This window comes from Talpa europaea (genome assembly GCF_964194135.1).
Source record: "Talpa europaea genome assembly, chromosome: 3".
Lineage (NCBI taxonomy): Eukaryota > Metazoa > Chordata > Mammalia > Eulipotyphla > Talpidae > Talpa > Talpa europaea.
In genome coordinates, this window is record NC_140069.1 from 14,238,623 (window position 1) to 14,260,026 (window position 21,404).

Consider the following 21,404-nt stretch of genomic DNA (forward strand, 5'->3'; position numbering starts at 1 on the left):
CAAACCATTTCAAATATTTTCTCCCTATCTACCCTACCCACATCATCAGAAAGTTTTTGTTTTTTAAGTAATACCATCATTGAAAATATTTTAAAAGTTGATACGAAAGGCAGGAATTAAGAAAGTAATTTTTTTGATGGCTTTTAAGCAGTTGAAGGCTTTAAAACCTTCGTAAGATCTTCCTTAACATATAACATTTTGGATGTTGCTTTAATTTGAAGCTTGGTGAACTCTGTAGTCTCTTATAAACAGCTAATCTTGGTGAGAAGCCACCTCGAAGTCTGTGATAACTAGTCTGTAGACTCCTAAGGAGATAGTAGCATGCGGCTGTTTGGGCTAGAGAGGTTTTTCAACAATTTTCTGCGCACTAAGATTGGAAAAAAAAAACAAAAAAACAATGAAGGCGAACTACCAAGAGAAGTCAAGTAAGGCGATTCTACCTTGTAAGAAAATTCTGTTTCTCCATTTTTTTTCTACACTGACATAAGTCGTGTTTTTCTTTTTCTTTTTGAAAAATGCATTACCCGGGTCTTCCACCTTCAAACAGTGTATCAACTCAGACTCAGACGTGGATGTGCAGAGAAAACACTTGTCTGTCTGTCCACAGGTGGCCAGTGGGAGGAGGTCTTCACCTTGCATTGCTCTGTGCTGCCCCGGCCATTCGGGGGGTCGGGGGGCCAGGGTGCGCCTGCTCAGCACTCCAGCTCCTCCATCACCTCCATGACAATTGTCCGTGGGCCCGTCAGAATCAGATTGCTCACGGTCCGGTAGTCCACGTGCAGTACATTGAGCCCATTGACCGAGACCACGAACTGGCACACCTGCCGGAGAGAGGAGTGGAGGGTCCGTTATGGTCCTGCTTCTTCACACACCTCTAATCAAGATGGTGAATATCTTTGCAGGTAACTTCATTTTTAACATACCCACCCACACCAGGTGACGACTCCCTTTCAACAGCTCCCACTTTTTCCGTGGAGGGCATAATGATGGAGAAAAGCACATGTTTTAGTGTTTCACAAAATTGAGTATAAACGCTAGCACAGCAATTTAGTAACTTAAGCTTAACCCTACCTTCCTTATAAGATTGTAAAAATTAAGGTGACCTGTACATGAAGCTTCTGCTAAAATGCTCTGAACTTCATTGGTACCATTCAATTTCACACTTGCAGTGCTCGTGCTGTTAATATTCATTTGGACTCAACATCCAGGGGGACTCGATAGCCCTGTTATTCCAGCCCCATTCCTTATTTTTTAAGATTTATTTATGCATAAAACAACTGGGGTGTAGGTCAGAGGTGCAGGGGATGAAAGGACTTACCAGAGACAGTGGGAAAAAGAACAGGCAGATCTACTGAAATACACTGCTGAGGGGAGCAAGTGAGACAGGAGAGGTCTGCTGCGCCATGTGGATTAGCTACCTGGCCAGGGATCGAACTCAGCTTAGTGGTGATAGTGCTGAGACTTAACTCCTACGCCACCAGGATGGCTCCCTCCTTGCATAATTATTAATAATGCCTCTATTAATGACACCAAAATAACATTAATTCAGACACTTGCAAAGGTATTCCATTGAGATGATAAATTCCATACATTTTTCCCCTTCCCAACGCTAATGAAAATGGACGAGGTCAACAGAGCTCAGCTTTGATCCTAATTGAGTGTTAACTAACCTTGGGAGGAGAATCACAATACATTAAAAGCATGATTCGCTAACGCGAGGTCCCTCTAGACATGTCACTGCTAGGTTGATGCTGACCCACAGCTACTGCCCCCCAAATGGAGGTAATTTTTTTTGACATTGGTAGTGGCATCAGTCACTGGATACTTTTCATTTAGCTGACATGCATTAACAGATGGTATACCTGTAGTGTGTGGCTGAAGTGGACTTTGGACAGGAGGGATTTGTTTGTGTCCCCAAATAGAAAAATGGAGACACACAGATCTTCAGCTGCCAGTGATAAAGTGCATCCAAGTAGTAAAAAGAACTAAATAGAATTTAAATACGTGCAATGACTGACAATAGAAGTGGTAAATTGCATAATATTATCAATCCCCAAGGATGTCTATGTCCTAATCCCCAGCACCCTTGAACATGTTAGTTTGAGTGGCAGTAAGGAATTAAGGATGCAGATGGGTGGGTTGCTAATCCGCTGGTTTTACATAGGAAGGTGTAGGGTAAGGTAAAAAGTATCAGGCTTTTCTGCCCTCCCGCCATTAGGACAGATGACGGAACCCTGTGGTCCAGAATGCATGCCTGATGGCGGGCACCTGGAGTAAGGTATGGGCTATGTAGATGGGATTTACCTGGGCTAAGACTAGGCTTTTAAGGTGGCGTCCCAGGGACATCAGAAGAAGCCGCAGAGAAGCAGAGAACGAACAGAAGAGCAGAGATGCAGAGCAGAACGCGAGAGAAAGCCGGAGAGCCCAGAAAGAGTAAAGACTTGCTGGGGGCTGGGAGGCCTGCTAGCCTCCCGACCCCCCAGAATCCCTGCCTGCCACGTACCCGGTAAATCCCAATAAAAGCCTGCAAAAGCCACTGAGGGCTCCAGGACTCTCCTCCCTTACGCTGTCTGCTGGGATCACAGCAAACCTGCACTGTGTCCCTCCAAGCCCTACAGTAGGGTAGCCTGGATTATCCAGGTGGGCCCAATGTAACCACAAAGATTGCTATAAGAGGGAGACAAACAACTCAAAGGTAGAAGTAGATTTGACAACAGAAGCAAAATGATGTGAAGGGGCCAGGAGTCGAGGAATGCAGCTAGTCTCTAGAACCTGAGAAAGGCAAGGAAGCTGGTCCTCTCCTCAGAACCGCCAGAGGGAACACAGACATGCTGACTCCTTTGTCTTTTTTTCCCCTCCTCTTTCTCCATTTCTGCTCTTGGTTTGATTCTCCCTCTTCCTATTTTCATCAGACTCTCCTTCATTGTAAATTGAAACATAACTTTTTCCCTTTCTTTTCTTTTTTAAAATGATTTATTTTTATTTATGCATACAAGAGCTGGGGTACAGGCCAGAGGTGCAGGGGGTGAGAGGATTCACCAGAGACAGAGTGGGGAACAGAACAGGTGGATCTACTGAAATACACTGCTGAGGGGAGCAGCGGTGAGACAGGAGAGGTCTGCTGAGCCATGTGGGTCAGCCAGCTCCCTGGCTGGGGATTGAACTCATGCCTCAGTGGCTGGGGATTGCTCGATAGCACTAAGACTTTAACCCCTGCAGCACCAGGGAGGCCCTATTTATAGATTTCTTGTATAACAAGATGGAATGTGACTGCAGGTGGCACAGGAGCCTTTCAAAATGTATTTGCTCTAAATGGAGGTATTTTTAGTAAGACATTTTCATTTAGCACCATCCAATATATTTTTAAAAATTATGTTTTAACCCTTCAGTTGGTGAGTACTGCCTTGTTCCAATGTAAGGTGAAATGCAGACACCTGAGTTGAGAAGCAGAGAGGGATAAAAAGGTCTCCTCAGCTCTGACACTCTGGGTGTTGTCTCTCTGTGGCGAGGGGGCTCAGTTGCTGCCCCCCGCTGGCTGGTCTGTACTCTGATTCAGCATTAAAGACCTGTCAAAAGATAACGAAGGCTCCAAAATTCTCTTTCCATCTGTGAGAATCGACAATGAACCTACCTGGCCTGGATGGTTGCCAACACCTACTAGTCAATTTCTATTTTTTCTTATGATACCTGGTTTCTGTCATTGTCAACCATGATATTCAATAGTTTTTACGGACAAATTAAAATCTGAAAGGTTTGATTATTTATTAAAGGTCACATTTAAGCTCTGTAGCATACCACAAGCCTACATAATACCATAATACAAATTTATAAATAATTCATATATGTGTGTGTGTGTGTGTGTATGTGCAAGTTCTGGGGAATGCATACAATAATGGAAGATAAATGCTTTTCTCTTTGCTTTAACTATTAATTAAGCAGTCTTGGTCCACTCAAATATCTTAGAATGCCAATGATTTTTAGGTTCTTCCAACTTCATAAGGTTTTTCCTCTGTGAAGGTTAAGTTTGCTACCTGTGTCACTTAAAACCCTCAATAATATGTACTTAGATATCTGTTTAAGGACTTTTTCCTTGAATGCGGGGGGTGGTGGTGGTGGGGAAGCCTTGAAAACACTTATCAGGCTTACAGTCAAGGTAGTATTTTTAGAGTCAAGCTGTTAGGCAAGACGTCATCTCTCTTTAAGTGGTCCCAGCATCTGCTGTGGTGCCTGCAGTTCCAATCTCCTGTTACTAAAAATGTGCAAACTGATCGAAAGAGGCAGGTATTACTAGGTAAAGTATTCAGGCCTAATGGGCTTGGGATTAGCATCTATGGTACATTGTGTTCTGTGAGTCCACACACATTATGAGTAACCACAGGAGGCACACAGCCTGGGGGAAATCATTTCTCTGCTGTGTGAAAAAACGGGTGTGCACACATACACACACATGCACAAAAACACTGAGAACATGTAACCACTTCTGGGTGGACTGAGCTTAGGTACACATCACCTTCTACCTAGAGTGGGGAGACCAAGATGCCACTCATTATAAGGGAATGACAATCAAGTGAGGTTGTGATGCTCTTCTTCTGCTTATAATTATGTTTAGCTGATATGTGTTTGCAGATTTTGCCACAATTCTATCATTTTCCCAGTGCACAGAAAAGGGATCAATTGTGACCCTGTGTAATTGTTCTAAACTCATCTCTGCAAATTAGCGCCTTAACCTTAGCAATCAGGGATGTACAAGATACTCTCCTTAATGGAAAAGAAAAACAAAATCTTCACAGGTCATATTAAGCCTAGATGAGTGACAACTCTGAGCAAGATGGCAGGGAAGAAAACCCCTAACACCAAAGTTGGTGTGGTAAGGGTTAGCAGGAAGAGGGAGGCAGGACTGAGCACATTTCAGGGTGTGGTCAGGTTGGGATGAAAACCTAGGTTGAATGCCAGTCTTCTCCTGATAAGAAGCCAAACTAACTAAATAATCTCGTGTCTTATTCCTCTCCCTGCACCAGTCCTGGCAGATGCACATACCCCTCCAGGCTGAGTGCCCACGGGATTGTGCAATTGCACATTCGTTCTTGTACAATAGAGTTCCATCGCAATTACTCAATTGTTTCATCTGAAGTGGGAGTGAGCTGAGGAGAAACACTATACCTGTGACTGCCTCAATGTCTTTGCACTGCCATAGAAATCTACATTCACCAAGACCCTTGCCTCCGTGCAATAGCTGCATTCTATGAATGCTACTGTGGCTTCTCTCATTTTTCTCTCTTGCTGATCTTGAAGGAGAAAAGAATTGAAGATGAGGCTGCTTCTTTCCCTTGACACTAATAGAATATTTAGCAAGACAGAGACCATGAGAGATAAAGTTTCTGAGACAGAAAGAGTCATAAGGAGAAGAAAGATAAATGCAGAAAATAATCAGGAGGAGCTAAGTCCTGGTTGATGGGATATGGAAGTCCTTTTAATCAAATGATACAGAAAGCAGAGCCAAGATATGAAATAACAAGCAATACTTACATTCTTAACTAACACACTCACATGTATTCCAGACATCATTTAGACGAAGCCCCATTAAAAGCTGAACACTTTAGTACAAATCCTCACCAAGCTTACAACCTATACAGCTTGAATACTACTTATGGATGAGCAATTCACCTCTAATGAGGATGCCTTTTTTTTTTTTTAAAGATCTATTCATTTATGCATACAAGAGCTGGAGTGCAGGACAGAGGTGAGAGGTGAGTGGTGAGAGGATTCACCAGAGACAGAGTGGGGAGCAGAACAGGCTGATTGACAGAAATACACTGCTGAGGGGAGCAGTACGTGAGACAGGAGAGGTCTGCTGCACCTTGTGGGTAGCTCCCTGGCCGGGAATCGAACTTGTGCTACATACAGTGGCTGTGGATAGCTTCATAGTGCTGCTTCATATGGGAGGCCCAATGAGGATGCTTTTTGTTGCTAGTTGCAAGCTGAAAGTTTCAGCTATGCATTCGGTCAACATTATTTAAACCATTTCACTGTTCAGTTGCTTATGTGAAAAGCACACCCAAATATAAAAAGCAACTCTCAAACTGTAATGCAAATATGAGTCACCTTTGGGAGCCTGTTGAAAATGTGAATTCTCAGATCTCACCCAACATCTACCAAATCAGACTCTCAGGCTGGATCCCAAGAATCTGTATTTTCATTGAGCATATCAGGGGATTCTGATTTAGCTATAAATGGAGAAACAGTGCTATAAAAATTCTGCCAAAATTTTTTAATTAAGAGTTAGTTTAAATGTGGAGTCTCCCTAGTGGCTCAAGGGGCTAAGTCTCAGCACTATGAAGCTATCTGTGGCCACTGCAGCAAGAGCTCAATCCCCGGCCAGGGAGCTGACGCACATGGCGCAGCAGACCTCTCCTGTCTTGCCTGCTGCTCCCCTCAGCAGTGTAATTCAGTAGATCTGCCTATTTTGCTCCCCACTCTGTCTCTGGTGAATCCTGTCACCACCACCCCCCAATTCTGGACCACACCCAGCTCTTGTTTTCAAAAATAACTAATATAAAAAAAAAAAGTTAGGGCCTCCCTGGTGGCACAGGGGTTAAAGACAGCACTACCAGGATATCACCAGCCACTGCAGCAGGAATTGATCCCCAGCTGGCCAGGGCCAGGGAGCTGACCCACATGGCGCAGCAGACCACTCCTGCCTCACCCGCTGATCCCCTCAGCAGTGTATTTCAGTACATCTGCCTATTTTGCTCCCCACTCTCTCTGGTGATCCTCTCACCCCCTGCAACTTTGGCTTACATCCCAGTTCTTGTATGCATAAATAAATAAATCTTTAAAAATAAAGTTAGTTTAAATGTTTATCCCATACCTCTTAGTATGATAACAATGCATTCTATGACCATGAGCAATAACAGCCTCAAGTGCAAGAGAAGTTGACATCTCTGCTTTATTGTAATTATCACTTGCCTATATTGTCTATTTCATTTTTATAGCTAAATTTTGCTATCTCTTAGATTTTCAACTTAATAATAGCAATGCATAAAATGCTCACATTTAGAAGTATTATGGGAAAGAATATTCAAGTTGCTGAAGACACAAAGCTAAAAATAACAAAACCTGTTGCCGTCTTAGACCACACACACCACTTTTAAAGTCACATGTGAGCCTGCCAACTTTCAGTTTTGATGTGAAAAATATATACTATCATCAGACCTGCTTAGAATGAGGTTTGTGGTTTTTTCATAGAGTATCAAAAAAAAGAGAAGGCGGAGGGTAAACCACAGCAATGAATGTCCTAAGTAGGTTAAAAGATATAAAGATGCTAAAGTTTGGAGTTTAGAAAGAAGAGTTATATTTTGATTGTTTTAATTTCTTTAAATCTTGCTCCAAATCATATGACATGACTTTCATAATCTGAAATTAGAGACTGAAAGCAACAACATAAGTATTTAATAAAGTGCTTTTTTTTAAAAAAAAGATTTATTTATTTATGCATACAAGAGCTGGGGTACAGGCCAGAGGTGTGTGTGTGTGGGGTGTGTGTGAGAGGATTTACCAGAGACAGAGTGGGGAACAGAACAGGCAGACTGACCAAAGTACTGCTGAGGGGAGCAGCGGGCGAGACAGGAGAGGTCTGCTTCACCATGTGGGTTGCTCCCTGGCCAGCCGGGGATCGAACTCGTGCTGCGGAGGCTGCGGATTGCTTCATAATGCTGGTCTTAACCTTTTGCGCCACCAGGGAGGCTCCACTTTATTTTTATGGCTGATTTGCTACTTCTCTTTTCTATATACATGCCCATGAAAACCTAGCTATTTGGTCCACACACGCAGACCATTTCTTAGTCCACAACTTACCCGTCAGCATAAACAGAGCTTTAAAGAGCTAATAGCAACACCTAACACTTACTCAAAGTTCTTTGAATGTGCAATCACATTTAAAACTCCCACAATCCAATAAGACCTATACTATTCTTCTTCTTCCCATTTCACGGAAGAAGGGACAGATTCAGAGAAATAAAGTAACTGGCTCCAGTTCATGGAAAAAGTAAGTGGCAGAGCCAGGACTTTGACTCATACTTAAATCTAAGATGCCCTGCCTCCTGAATAATAGACAATAAGCTTACCCCAAATTGGCCCTACACCATAGGAATGGACACCTCAGCCTAGTATCTCAGCCCCTCTCATACTCAGTGAATTTCTTAAGAATGCTGTATTTGATTTTTCCTTCCAGTGTCCTTGAAAATGGAATGATACTCACTTGACACTATCATCATCATTATCAGGGAAGAAAATGATGGGGAATAATAAGAATAAGAATAACTCAGGCTAATCTTTACATATGGGCTAGACCTGGCAGGGGTATATGCCATCTGGATTTCAAATAACCATGTTTATTTGAAACCTGGAGGAGAAGGAAGAAATACCCTTTCGCTCAGGCAGCAACTGTCTTGTGCTAGAGTGAAGATTAATGACTCTGGATGAAGATTTTAAAGATTCTAGGAGGAAAGACACAATAGGAATAAAGGATATACAGTTATCCTTGGTATGGATGCTGTGTGTAATTCAGGCTGCAAACTCTTTTTACCAACACCATTTGTGAAAGTGATTATATTATTCAATCTGGTATCACCAATTCTTTGTACATTCCTTTTGGGTTGTTGCAATTTTTTGCTTTACAATAGAAACAGGAGAGCAGAAGATCTAACAAGCCATCTGTCTTCTGTAGGTGGGTGAGAATATTAGGGCCAGGTGATCTAGTCAGCATGGTGTCTCCATGAGCTACAAGAGGCGCTCTTTACTGCCATGGAGCTTGGCTTATACATAGTAAAAATTGATTTTTTAAGAAGTGGATCTCCAGGGATACCCTCATTTTTTCCTTTCCTTTCTGCCCACTCCAGTGAAGATTTCCCCAAAGGCAAGTTGAGTGCAGAGTGATGGAGAAAGCACTAGTCTAGAAGACTGGAGTAATTCTACTCTTATCTATGTACCCAGCTCTGTACCCAATGAACTGAGTTGTTTTGAACATGCAAGCATTAGTTCTTCAGTTGATAAATTACCTGGAAAAATATTACATTAGGAACCTTAAAGTATCACCTTAAAGTATCATTTTCTTTTAAAGCTCCCAGGGGGGAAAAATTCACTTCTGTTTATTAATGATTCAACAACATATTTACTATTAACAACTTTAGTTTACTGATTACTTATATGCCAAGAACTAGGCCAGGAGTTTGCTTTCATTAAATCTGCAAAGGAGGCATTATTTTCAGATATGAATGGAAGTTTAGAACAATACAAATGAAAGATAGTAAATGAGAATTTCTCATGTACTCATGTGGCTTATATACATATAAATAACAAAGGCTGAAAGATATATTATTAAGGTATATTCCATGAATGCAGTATAGTATTGGTACAAGCAGACAGGCCAATGTGACAGAACTAGAAATGCAGAAACTGACTACAGATGGGCATTTGACTTAGGACAAGGCAGCAGTGCAGATGAGAGACATTTTATAAAGTTGGAAGTTTCAACACACCAAGAGAATATAAAAGTTGCAAATACTGAGACCTAGCAAATACATTTATACCAAGTCTAACAAGAAAGATCCAAAATACATAAAGCAAAATTCATGGATTCAAGGGATAAATAAACAATCCAATAGTAATTGTTAGAGATTATTCTACTCTACTTTCAATAAAGGATAGAACACTTAGACAGAAGATCATGCTAGTCATCTGTAACACATATGTAAAACCTATGATCCAACAAGTCTACCCTAGATATGTCCCCAATACTGTGATGACAATATGACTAATATTGTCACATGAGTTTCAAAAGTAGACAACTAATCTATGGTCTTAGAATTCCTGGGCCGTGGTTACACCATTATTACACTTTGCAATTATTTGAGTTGTGCATAAATGACTTGCAATTATTTGAGTTGTGCATACATCTCCTATACAACAAAACTTATTTTTGATTCTCACTTTTGCAATGTACTCATAATGTGACTTTGGGAAGTTGCACTTTCTTTCATTTATACTTTATTCATTTTTTTTTAATAATAAATTTTATTGTTATATTCCCCATACAATTGCAGCCCCCCCATTCTGACCCCAATCCCTCCCCTCCCACCCCCGCCCCCCTAAAAGTGTCTCTGGTTCATAGTTTTTTGTTGATTTTGATTTTCACTTTCTTATAGTTATTCATCTCTAAAATGGAGATCAAGTTTATTTATGAGGATCAAACCTGATTATGTACTAAGTCCCTTGTTTAATACAAGTGAATGTTAAATAAATATTGGCTTTTCTCTTCCGTCATTCTTTCTTTCTGCACAATCTCTCCCGTTAAGCTTAGCGAAAGCAGACTGCTGAGATAGAGACAAACCAGCACATGGGTACACATCCAGGAAAGCCATTTTGGGCGCTGGTATAGGAAATGAAAATAGATTCTGATTTGGAGTAATTTATCTAGAACAAAAATGAAAATTAAAGGTGATAAAGAGTATTTTTCTCAATCTAAGAGACCCTATAAGGCTAGAGAATGCAGAAGTCACTGCAACAACACGCAAAATTTTAAACAGAGCAGTGGAATTCACTTACGGACCCGCCAATAAGAGATGTGCATAAATTATGTGTACATCTAAATTGTTTCAGAACTAAAGCAATCACGCAGGCTAACTAGACTCCTGGATGGTCTTTCACCAAAATATTATAAACACATAAGCTGAGTCAAGATTAGCTAGTTACAGCTATAGACCAGGTCCCTTAGATTGCTAAGAAAGCATTATGTTTATAAAAACATTCACATTCAGCAAGGGCACTACTTAGGAGTCTGGACCACAGCTGTAGTAAACAAGTTGTGTGTTTGTGTTTAGTGCATAACAGCCCTGACAGCAGAACACTGTTCTTAGGGGTGGGGGATGGAAGAAATGAAAAGAAAACTCGCAGCTGTATGCTCAGACCCATAAATCTCTCCACCAAATATGCAACTGGCTGAAGAGTGACTGGTGTAGGAGGTAGCAGGGGTCCAGCTCTTGGACAAACAGGATTCTCTTGGGAGAATTACAGCTTTTCTCTGCACTGTCTACATTGGAGGCTTGCGATCTGGCTGTGTGGTGTCCCCAAAGCACAGGCTGGGCAATTAGCCTTGAAGGGAAGTCAAACCATATGGAAGAAAGACTTTCTTTCACAATAAAATAACAACAACAACACTGAAGAGCTTCTGTTTCAAATTGAGAAATGAAAGCATCTGCTGGTTTTAAACAGAATCAGCTCTTTCCTCCCATCTAGTTCAAACCTACAAAGTTCTGCTTCAGACCTGGGTTGGCTTATGGTCCATTCTCCTAAGATGTGTGGCCCAAACCAGGGGGAGGTTTGTGGTGCATTTATAGGGGAGCCAAGGGGAACGCTGGTTCAGTTCATAGAACTTATATCCCCAAATTAAGAAGAAACATCGCCTTCCTGGGGATTCCCTCTAGAGATGTGGATTCAGCTGAACTGAGGCTTTGGGGCCCACCCTGGAGGCTCCTATCTCCTTCCCACAGGCAGCTCATGACATCACTAGGAACACTTCCAACGGCTGCTTGTCCTAAGCTCTCAAGCTGGTGGTTTTCCTAACTTAGGAGCATGTTATCACAGGATTTTTCCTTTGTACTGGAAGGAATGGGATTTGTCACCTGGAACCTTGATACTACAGGAGATATACAAGTTATCATGTCCCCCCTAACCCAAGTACAAAACCAATTTAGTGTGGACACAGGAAGTTCCTTAGAATTCCCCTAGTTGGGAGAATTGGGGCTTCCAACAGAAGAGACACAGTCTCAGCACATATGACAACTCCCCCAGGAGCTTACAGAGAAGAGGAAAGAGGCTCCATAAGGTCACATTTCCTCCCTGACCCCAAATTCTTTTCCCCTCAAGAAACTTTTACCCAGTTAGCTATTTGACTTTTGAATGCTTATTATTAACTACAGAAACATCCTGGATTATGCTAAAATGTAAAATTAATATGACAAAGATTTTAAAAGATAGATTACTCAATGAAATTCAGTACACACAAGGTTACTCATCAAGCAAATAATTGCATCATAACTTTGTTTTCACAAATGCAATGCATGATGCATTCTTCCTATATTATTTCATTCATAAGGGTGGTGTGTGGGAGTTGATACTATTGAACCTCTAAGAGAGGACCAAGTCTAGTTCCCTTATCCTCCTTTGAAGGTAGTGCTGCTTTGACTTGGGCTAAGAACAAAGTGTGTGCTTTACAGAGACACACAGGCAACCCTCTCCGTGGGGGTGGGAGGGGGGGTTTGGTGGAAAAAGTGAAAGGGTTATAGGTTGGTCAAAGCATGGAGCAACCTCTTTGGGCTGTGACAAGATCTGGACTAAGCAACCATAGATATTCTTTTTTTTTTTCCCTTTTTTTTAATAAAAAAAAGTATATATATATATATACACACACATATACATACGCATATATATATATATATTTTACACCATTGTTCATTTTTGTACAATGTATGCTTTCTCCTCTCAGGTGTAGTCCCTGTAAAATTCCCACCATCATGTTCTTTGCCAAGGCTAATGAGAACTGACTGCCCTGAGTGGAGGAAGCGGCATCTCTGGTTTCTGCAGTAGAACCCATTCCTATTCCACCAGGACCTGGGGCTAGATTCAGGATTGAACAACCTGTGGCAAGGGAAGTGGTGTCAATCAGGCTCCTCAGAGCTGGTTCAGTTCCAGAACTTATGTGAAGGGTCAAAAGAGGTCCACACTGGCTAGGCTGAAGGTCCCAACTTTAATCTCCCACCGCGGGCATCTAGGAGCCATCAGTAGGCTGGCTCAAGGTGTCACCTGGGTCATATGCTCTGCTTGTCCCAGAAGGCCATATGGATTTGAAGAAGGGTATTCCCTCCAACCCCTCCTCACCTAGAGAAATACCTAAACTCTGGCAGGATTGATAAGCTAGTTTGCCAAGATTAGCCAGACAATACAATACAATTCAATACAATATATTAATAGCTAATATTTAGCTCAAGGGTTGTAGAAAGACTGGAGGAGATAATACATATTCATAAAACCCAACCAAAGATAGTTCCTTCTTCCTACAATCCCTCTAGAACATACCAGGCATTAAGTTACATTAAGTAGTCTCTCCTGTAGGTCAGCTTCTTTTATCTACTTATTCCTCTATGTATATATCCTATTTCCATAAGATTGGAAAACCCTTGAAGAAAATGACTTTACTGGGGCCTCCCTGGTGGCACAAAGGGTTAAGCACCGCATTATGAAGCAATCCGCAGCCTCTGTAGCACAAATTCTATCCCCGGCCAGCCAGGAAGCAACCCACATGGCACAGCAGACCTCTCCTGACTCACCCACTGCTCCCCTCAGCAGTGTACTTCTGTCAGTCTGCCTGTTCTGTTCCCCACTCTGTCTCTGGTGAATCCTCTCACCCGCCCACATCTTTGGCCTGTACCCCAGCTCTTGTATGCAATAAATCTTTAAAAAAAAAAGAAAATGACTTTACTGTCCACCAAGTCTGAGACATGTGAGTCATGCCCCACATATGGGCCACAGCTGAGGACTCCCCTGACACAGACAAGGGTGCCCAGAAGTCCCCCTGTTCCCTAGCCTAGCCACGGGAGGGGACAGTCATGCACCTCTGAGCCTACAAAGAGGCGGTCTGTGCCCAGTCCTGATTACTCTGGCTCTGCGAGCAGGAATTTAATCACATCAACCCAGCTATGGGTACATGCAGGCAGTCACCACGCCCAGAATACAGTATAGTCAGGGCACTGTGGTCCTGAGGTGGTGAAACAGCTGCTCGCGCACAGTTCGGCTGTGACAAAGGCAGCTTTCTACTCTGGAGTGCAGCAGAGTTCTGCATCCTGCACAGATCACTGTATTTCCCGCCCCACTTAAAACCTCACTCTGGGAACTTTTCATCAGTCAGCACAAACTTCTGCCAAGTATAGGTAGTTACAAGTTTGAGTATGAAGGAGGAAAAAAAGAAAATTTCCTCCTCAGCTATCCTTGTTTTAAGATCCAAAGTATATTTGAATTCCTAAGAGATTGACTTCCACCCACCTTCAACTTTCCTTGGGACAATGGGTGGTATATTTTTCTTTTCTTAAAACAAAATAAACAACAACAACAACAAAAGAAAAAACCTTTGCTGCTCAAAGAGATGGGACACTGTGGAATCTTCCTGGCGTAAAAGACCACAGCTGTTCACTGGCAGGTTTCCTGTTAAATGGAGCTTAAACCCCACCCTGAAATTCCATCTCAAAATTCGGGACATATCAGGAGTGCTATGTTTCACACGGGCAGTCATGGGAGGAGGGTTTCTCGAATGGCACAGCTGCGAGGATTCGAAGGGGCTGAGATGCAAGTGCAAGCAACATGAGCTTGAAAACAGTGCTTCAGAGGTGTGGGGGCTGCTTCTCTGCTAGTTTTGTTCTGCATGACTTTGGAGCTAATGTATTCATACCTGATACATGACATGAAACACCTCAATGCCAAAAGTAGACCATCCAAAGCCTCCCTGGTGGTGCAGCGGTTGCGAAGCTGCCCGCAGCCTCTGCAGCGCCGGTTCGATCCCCGGCCGCCCCGTGAGGGTCCCACATGGTGCGCAGACCTCTCCTGCCACGCCCGCTGCTCCCCTCAGCAGTGTATTTTGTCAGTCTGCCTGTTCTGTTCCTCGCTCTGGTGAATTCTCTCACCCTCCTGCGCTTCTGACTGTACCCAGTGCTTGAATAAATAAATAAATAAATCTAAAAAAACCCCAAAAAACAAAACTAGACCATCCAGACATTTTCGTAATGCGTTTCGAAAACAAACCTTGGAATGCTGCCTTCTGTTTGAATCAGAGGATTGAATGTGAAGAATCAGAACAGCCCCTCACTCAAAACCAGGAAGGCATTCTGCAGCATCACATCCAGATTTGAAGAGGTCTTGGGATGGGAGTCGTCACTACCGACTGATCACCAGGGAGTTTCCAATGAATGCCACTGTCTACATCGCCCTCCTGATCAACAGAGTCTGCAGCTCTGTGTAGCTTTCAAGAGTGATTCTGATATACAGTGAGGGTTAAGAAACACTAGTCTGGGCATTCATTCAACAATCTTTGTGTTCTTGCTTATGCTTGTTTTAAACAAGAGGATTACATGCAAGCCTAGTAGCCCCAATGGAAATTGTGGCATAGGCAGGGTTGGAATTTACTCTTTACTTGGCTTTGAACAACTTACTTGGGTCTTGATTTTCTTCCTAACATGTAAAGTAGAGTTAATAGTTATTACTCAACCCTATTTCAGGGATTTGTGAGAATACAATGAGAGATGTAATATTCTCTGACACACATTTGACAAAAAAAAGCAAGGCACTCTTATTACTGTTAATTATTATTAAACAATCACGCCCCTATCTGCAAATAATGAACTAGATGAAAATGAAATTAAGAAAACAGTACCTTTTACACTAGTATCAAAAAAGTATTAAACACCTAAGAATAAACTTAACAGAAGCGGTAAAAGACCAACTCAGTGAAAGCTACAAGCCATTGCTAAAAGAAGTGGAAAGATATTCAATGATCATGGGTGGGAAGAATTAACACAGTCAAAATGTCCATCTTCCTCAAAGCAATTTACATATTCAGTACAGACCCTATCAAAATTCCACTGGACTTCTTCAAAAAAATAAAGCAAATATTATTGAAATTCATTTGGAACCACAAAAGACCCTGAGTAGCCAAGCAATTTTGACAAAAAAGAAGGAGGTTGGAGGTATCATACTCCCAAGACTTCAAGACCAGGGTAATGTTACAAGATTAGGGTAATCAAAACATTATGGTATTGGAATAAAAACAGACACAAAGACCAGTGGAATCAAATTGAAAGCCCAGAAATAACCCATACTTTATATGTGCATTTATCTATGACAAAGGAGCCAAGTATACACAACAGAGAAAGGAAAGTCTCTTCAACAAATGAAACTGGGAAAACTGGTCAGCCACATGTGGAAAAATGAAATCACACCATTCTCTTACACCACACCCAAAATTTTGAGTTAATATTTGTGTGAAGATGATACTGAAAGACATGCAATATTCACACTGGGCCAGAGAGATCCTGTGGGGTGAAGTCACAGTACCCTTGGGTCCCTGCCAATCTGGATGGCTTCTGTAGAGGACTAGCCTGGTCCACAGGGGAACTGATGGAAGGAATATGTATTTTCACTGGAGGTGCAGGACAGATGGGGCAGGAAAAGAAGTCTTTTTTTTTTTTTTAAAGATTTATTTATTTATACAAGCACTGTATAAAGCACAGTCAGAAGTGCGGGAGGGTGAGAGAATTCACCAGAGCCAGAGCGGGGAGCAGAACAGGCAGACTGACGAAGTACACTGCTGAGGGGAGCAGCGGACTGCAGGAGAGGTCTGTCGCGCCATGTGGGACCCTTGCTAGCGGCCGGGGATCAAGCCGGTGCTGAAGAGGCTGCGGGCAGCTTCGCAGCCCAGTGCTCAATCGCTGTACCACCAGGGGAGGCCCCAGAAAAAGAAGTCTTAGAGCAAAGAGACACAGTCTAAGGAATGAACTCAGCCAGAATAAAAACTTGAACCAGTGTCACACAAAACCCAGAATAAGGAAAAGCCAGATACTGAGTGAAATAAGGCATCTCATGATGCCCAATACTTTGCTTAAGGCTATCTATAATCATGTCATCAGAATTTACACTTGGTATCATGAGACACTATGGTTCATGCTTTTGGGTTTCCTTCCAGCAGAAAATATTCATTCAGGTGTCCAGCTGAAATGCCAAATGTCTCATGACATCCCAAAGATCCACAGATTTGGTTGCTCAAATCCTTGGGACACAGCAAGTTCAGAGATAAGGACATATTCTTTCTGGTTTTCAGAGCTCAGCCCTTTCACTTTTAAGGTGATTTAAATTTCTTAGCTGGCAAGAATGCCATCCATCAGTATTATGTATTATGGTCTAAGAGGACATAGCAGTGCAATGAAGACCAAGCAAAGTCGGCCCAAATAATACCAAAGTATTATGTGTCTGTCACAGATCATCTAAGCCCATGATATCAAGGGCATTTCTGACTTTATCTCCTTTTGATAGAATCAGTTACACACATGTACAAAAACAGTTCCAAGCTCAGGATGTAGACGCAGGCATATCTGATTTCATCTCAACTTTAGATAAAGTTCTGAATGACCCCTACAAATATCACTTTTCCTAAATAATATCACTCAACTAATATTGTTTTAATTTCCCTTTGAACTGTTTGCACTAGCTCTCTATTAAAACTATGGAAAGTGTAGGTGGTGTTTCCAAAAATGGTAAATGGAAAAACTATGTTTTAATACATCCCGGTTTGAAGAAAGAACTAAAATGTGATAATGGAGGTGAGCAAGGAGGAGACCAGCAGGGAGTTAAGATTTGGAAGAGGTCAATCACTAGGCCTGAGGAGGATGGGAAGGATTTTAGATTTTATCTTAAATACAAGGATCCCAAGAAGGGGAGAGGAAGACCCCAATGTTTCTGGCTGGTAGGCAGGGAGTGGATTACAAGACTACAAGAATAGATATAAGAAGACCAGTTAGAGCCAGTCATCCCAGTTAAAGAAGATAGTGGTTTGGATTGGGAGAAATAAAAACAGATGAAGCCAAACTACATTTTAGAAGTATCTTGAACTGGAGAGAGAAAAGTAAGCCTGACTTCTAGGTTTCTGGCGCAAGGCACTGAGTGGATGGCAATGATATTTACTGAGATGGCAGAGACTGGAGGAGGAACAGGAATGTGCAAAACAAAGCATTCAATCAACTCAGCTTCCACAATTCCCGTTCCAGCGATCTGACCCTCTGCCAAATGAATGCTTTCCCACTTGGCTCCATCATTTCACTCCTCTCACAGGCTCTGCTCAGAAAACCACAGCTAAAACTGTAATACCACCAATATTTGGTTTCATCTGGCAGGAAAAAAAAAAAAGATGAGTGAATTAAATGTCCCTGCAATTAAAGGCAAAACGACCGGCTCAGCACATGACTTTATTGTTTTTGGCATGGAACTTGAAAATGAATGAAATGTGCAAATCTACAAAAATTGGTATCTGAAATCCCAGTTTTTATATCTAGTAATATCCCCGATGAACACATAAATCATGGCATGCCATTAAATATTTCTTGTGACTAGGTCATATATATATTTTTTTCAAAGATTTATTTATTTATTTATATAAGCACTGGGTACAGTCAGAAGCACGGGAGGGTGAGAGAAGTCACTAGAGCCAGAGGGGGGGAGCAGAACAGGCAGACTGATGAAATACACTGCTGAGGGGAGCAGCGTGCACGGCAGGAGAGGTCTGCGCACCATGTGGGACCCTCACCCAGTGGCCAGCGATTGAACCGGCACTGCAGAGGCTGCGGGCAGCTTCGCAACCCAGTGTTCAACCGCTGTGCCATCAGGGAGGCCCGGTTATATATATTTTATCTTTGGACCTGAAGCTATGTGAGGACAGGGGCCTCCCTGTTTTGCTCACCACAGGATCCCCAGGGGCTGCAGTGGGGCACCCGCTACACTAGACACTCAGTAAATGTTTGCTTAAGGATGTCTGCACAGCTTTATCTGGTCAGTGTCAGAAACTATAGGTTGTCCCCCCATCCTTTGTTATTCTGCGTTTCCATTGTTCTCATGTCTTTATTAACAGACACGCAATCACTCCCAAATAATCATGTTTTATTGTGTCACTGTTCTGGAGGCTAGAAGTACAAAATGAAGTGTCAGCAGGGTCACGCCCTCTAATGGCTCCACAGAAGAGTCTTTCCTTGCACCCCTAGCCTTGGATATGTGCAGGCAATGTTCGGTAATCCTTGGGTTATAGTTGCACTGGTCGTATGGCTATGTTCTCCATGCGTGTCTTCAAATTGTCTTTCTTCTCTGCACGCCTGTCTCAGATTTCAATTTGCCCTTTTTTATAGGACACTAATAACACTGGATTGGGGCTAAGCTAGTGACATCATCTTAACTTGATTACCTCTGTCAAGATCCTATTTCCAAATAAGGTCACATTCTCATTCAGCGGTTTGGGATTAGGACATCAATATATCTTTTTTGGGAGGGACAAAATTCCACCCATAACAACCACCCAGAATAAACTTGATATTTCCCAGATTCCCTTTTATCAAATTGTAGCCATGTGTGGTTATGTTTTGAAACAGAAGGACTGCCCAACTTCCAGGAAGTGTCTTTGAAGGAAGAGCATGGACCTCCCTGGTGGCGCAGGCAGTTGAGCGCAGTGCCTTGAAGCTGTCGCAGCCTCTGCGGTGCCGGTTTGATCCCCGCCGGCCTCGGAGCAACCCACATGGTGCGGCAGACCTCCCCGTCTCGCCTGCTGCTCCCCTCGGCAGTGTATTTTGGTCATTCTGCTTGTTCTGTTTCCTGCTCTGTCTCTGGTGAATCCTCTCATCCTCCCACGCATCTGGCCTGTACCCCGGTTCTTGTATAAATAACAAATAAATCTTAAAAAAAAAAATATATATATATCTATCTCAAGGAAGAGCATGTCCTCCTGCTTCTCTTCTTCCTTTATGAAGGTTGGAATGCAAATCTAATGGATTTTGCATGACAAAGAAGCAGTAGTCTTGACCACTGTTTTAAAGGAGTTTAAGTCACTCTTATTATTTTTTAAAGATTTATTTATTTATGCATACAAGACCCTGGGTACAGGCCAGAGATGCGGGGGGTGAGAGGATTCACCAGAGACAGAGTGGGGAGCAGAACAGGCAGACTGACTGAAACACACTGCTGAGGGGAGCAGCAGGCGAAGCAGGAGAGGTCTGCTGCGCCATGTGGGTAGCTTCCTGGCTGGCTGGGGATCAAACTCGTGCTTCAGAGGCTACTATTGCTTCTTAGGGAGGTGCTTAACCCCTTGTGCCACCAGGGAGGCTCAGTCACTCTTGAAGGAACCTGACTGTTACTGACATATGGCCTCAAATTGTAGAATCTTCTGTAAGCCACACACCAGTGGATACTATGTCGACACTATCATGTTTATCTTTACTTCCGAAGGTACGTGGATTGGTCATAGATAAAAGAGTCTGGCTTTGGAAAGAGAAGTCTAGCCTTGGTTAGGATAGCTTTGAATTTCCTTTAGGGCTTGTAGGAGGGGATCCCTATGTTATACCCGAGGCAGTCTTAGGGTTATCTGGTTCTGAGGAATCTCAGAACTATAATGCGCATGGACTTGATAGCTCATATGCATGTTCTAATTCATCCTCAGTTAAGCCATGGAACAATTCTCACTGCCACTACAAGATGAAAGATGGAGGTTTAGCATTTCTAGGAAAGTGACAGAATTACAACAGCAGGCTGCAGAGCAGCAGACACATTACTACAAAGACCCTGCTCCCCACGATATCCTATTTCAACAACCATTTAGGTACATGTTTGTAAATATGAACTTATTTAAGCAAGAATAAATCAGAATAATACAGTGATCATAACAAGTGATACAATAAATGGGATCTACAGATATGTATTGCTTCTCATGAGCCGGCTACTTTGCTAGACATTTCATTTAACCCTATTTTAAGAGCCATTTCAAAGGTGAAGAGTTTGAGGATTCAAGTTTACTTAGTTAACCTGTTCCTATAGAAGGGTTGAGGCTGGGGCCCAAACATCTGCTGTCTGATACTTAAATCTGGACTCTGCAGCCCATGACCGGGCATCAGGCACAGATGAGAAGTTGGAGCACTCAGTTACCATGGGGTGGGCCACAAGATGAAAGGAATGTGATGCAAGGTGCAAGGAAGGAGGATGAGGGGCCAGGAGACATCAGAGATGTTTCTGGGAGATTACTGAAAGTGGGGGAGACAAGGTTCCTGAATGCATCAATCAGAAAGGACCAGTGTCCTCAAAACCCAGCTGTGGCTTTTCAGACGAGCTTAGAAGAAGAAACGGAGGTAACATGGAGGTGTGGGCAGAATTCTTGCATCACAAGGCAAAGGGCTACTTGGATTGGAAGCGTGGGAGGTAGGAAACTGGAGAAGGATTTCCAAGACTGAAGAAATCCTGCCTTCTACAAGCTGGACACTGCTTGTTGCCTCTTGGACACCTGCGCCACATGTTCACACCTGGTGGAGGCAGCAAGGGAAATCTCTGTGGCGACCCTGTGAGGAAAACACCACGAGTGTCCTCGCAGAATAGAGAGAAAGGCCAGAAAAACGAAATGGCTTGCCAAACATCACAGAGGCCTGCGAAGTGCAGCCAGGATTCTGTCAGACTCACTCTGAAACCCCCAACTAATTTCTGTAAACAGAAATCATAATAGTGGTTGCCTCTGGTGGGATGGGAGTGGTAGGGAAAGAGGCCTGAGGAAACTTTTCTGTAGCGCT

At 42.7% G+C, this 21,404-nt stretch overlaps 1 protein-coding gene across 2 annotated transcripts in view; it reads right to left on the reverse strand.

The window, feature by feature from the left end:
- Positions 1-529: 529 nt before the first annotated feature.
- The window catches only part of DEPTOR (DEP domain containing MTOR interacting protein), a gene marked incomplete at its 5' end in the record, with an annotated part of 117,958 nt that continues 97,083 nt past the window's right edge, over positions 530-21,404 (reverse strand). For both annotated transcript variants that reach the window (XM_084230891.1, XM_084230890.1), the window contains one exon: positions 530-821. In XM_084230891.1, coding sequence (XP_084087017.1) covers positions 693-821 — 129 coding nt within the window. In that variant the 3' untranslated portion in view covers positions 530-692. The remainder of the gene's footprint in view (positions 822-21,404) is intronic.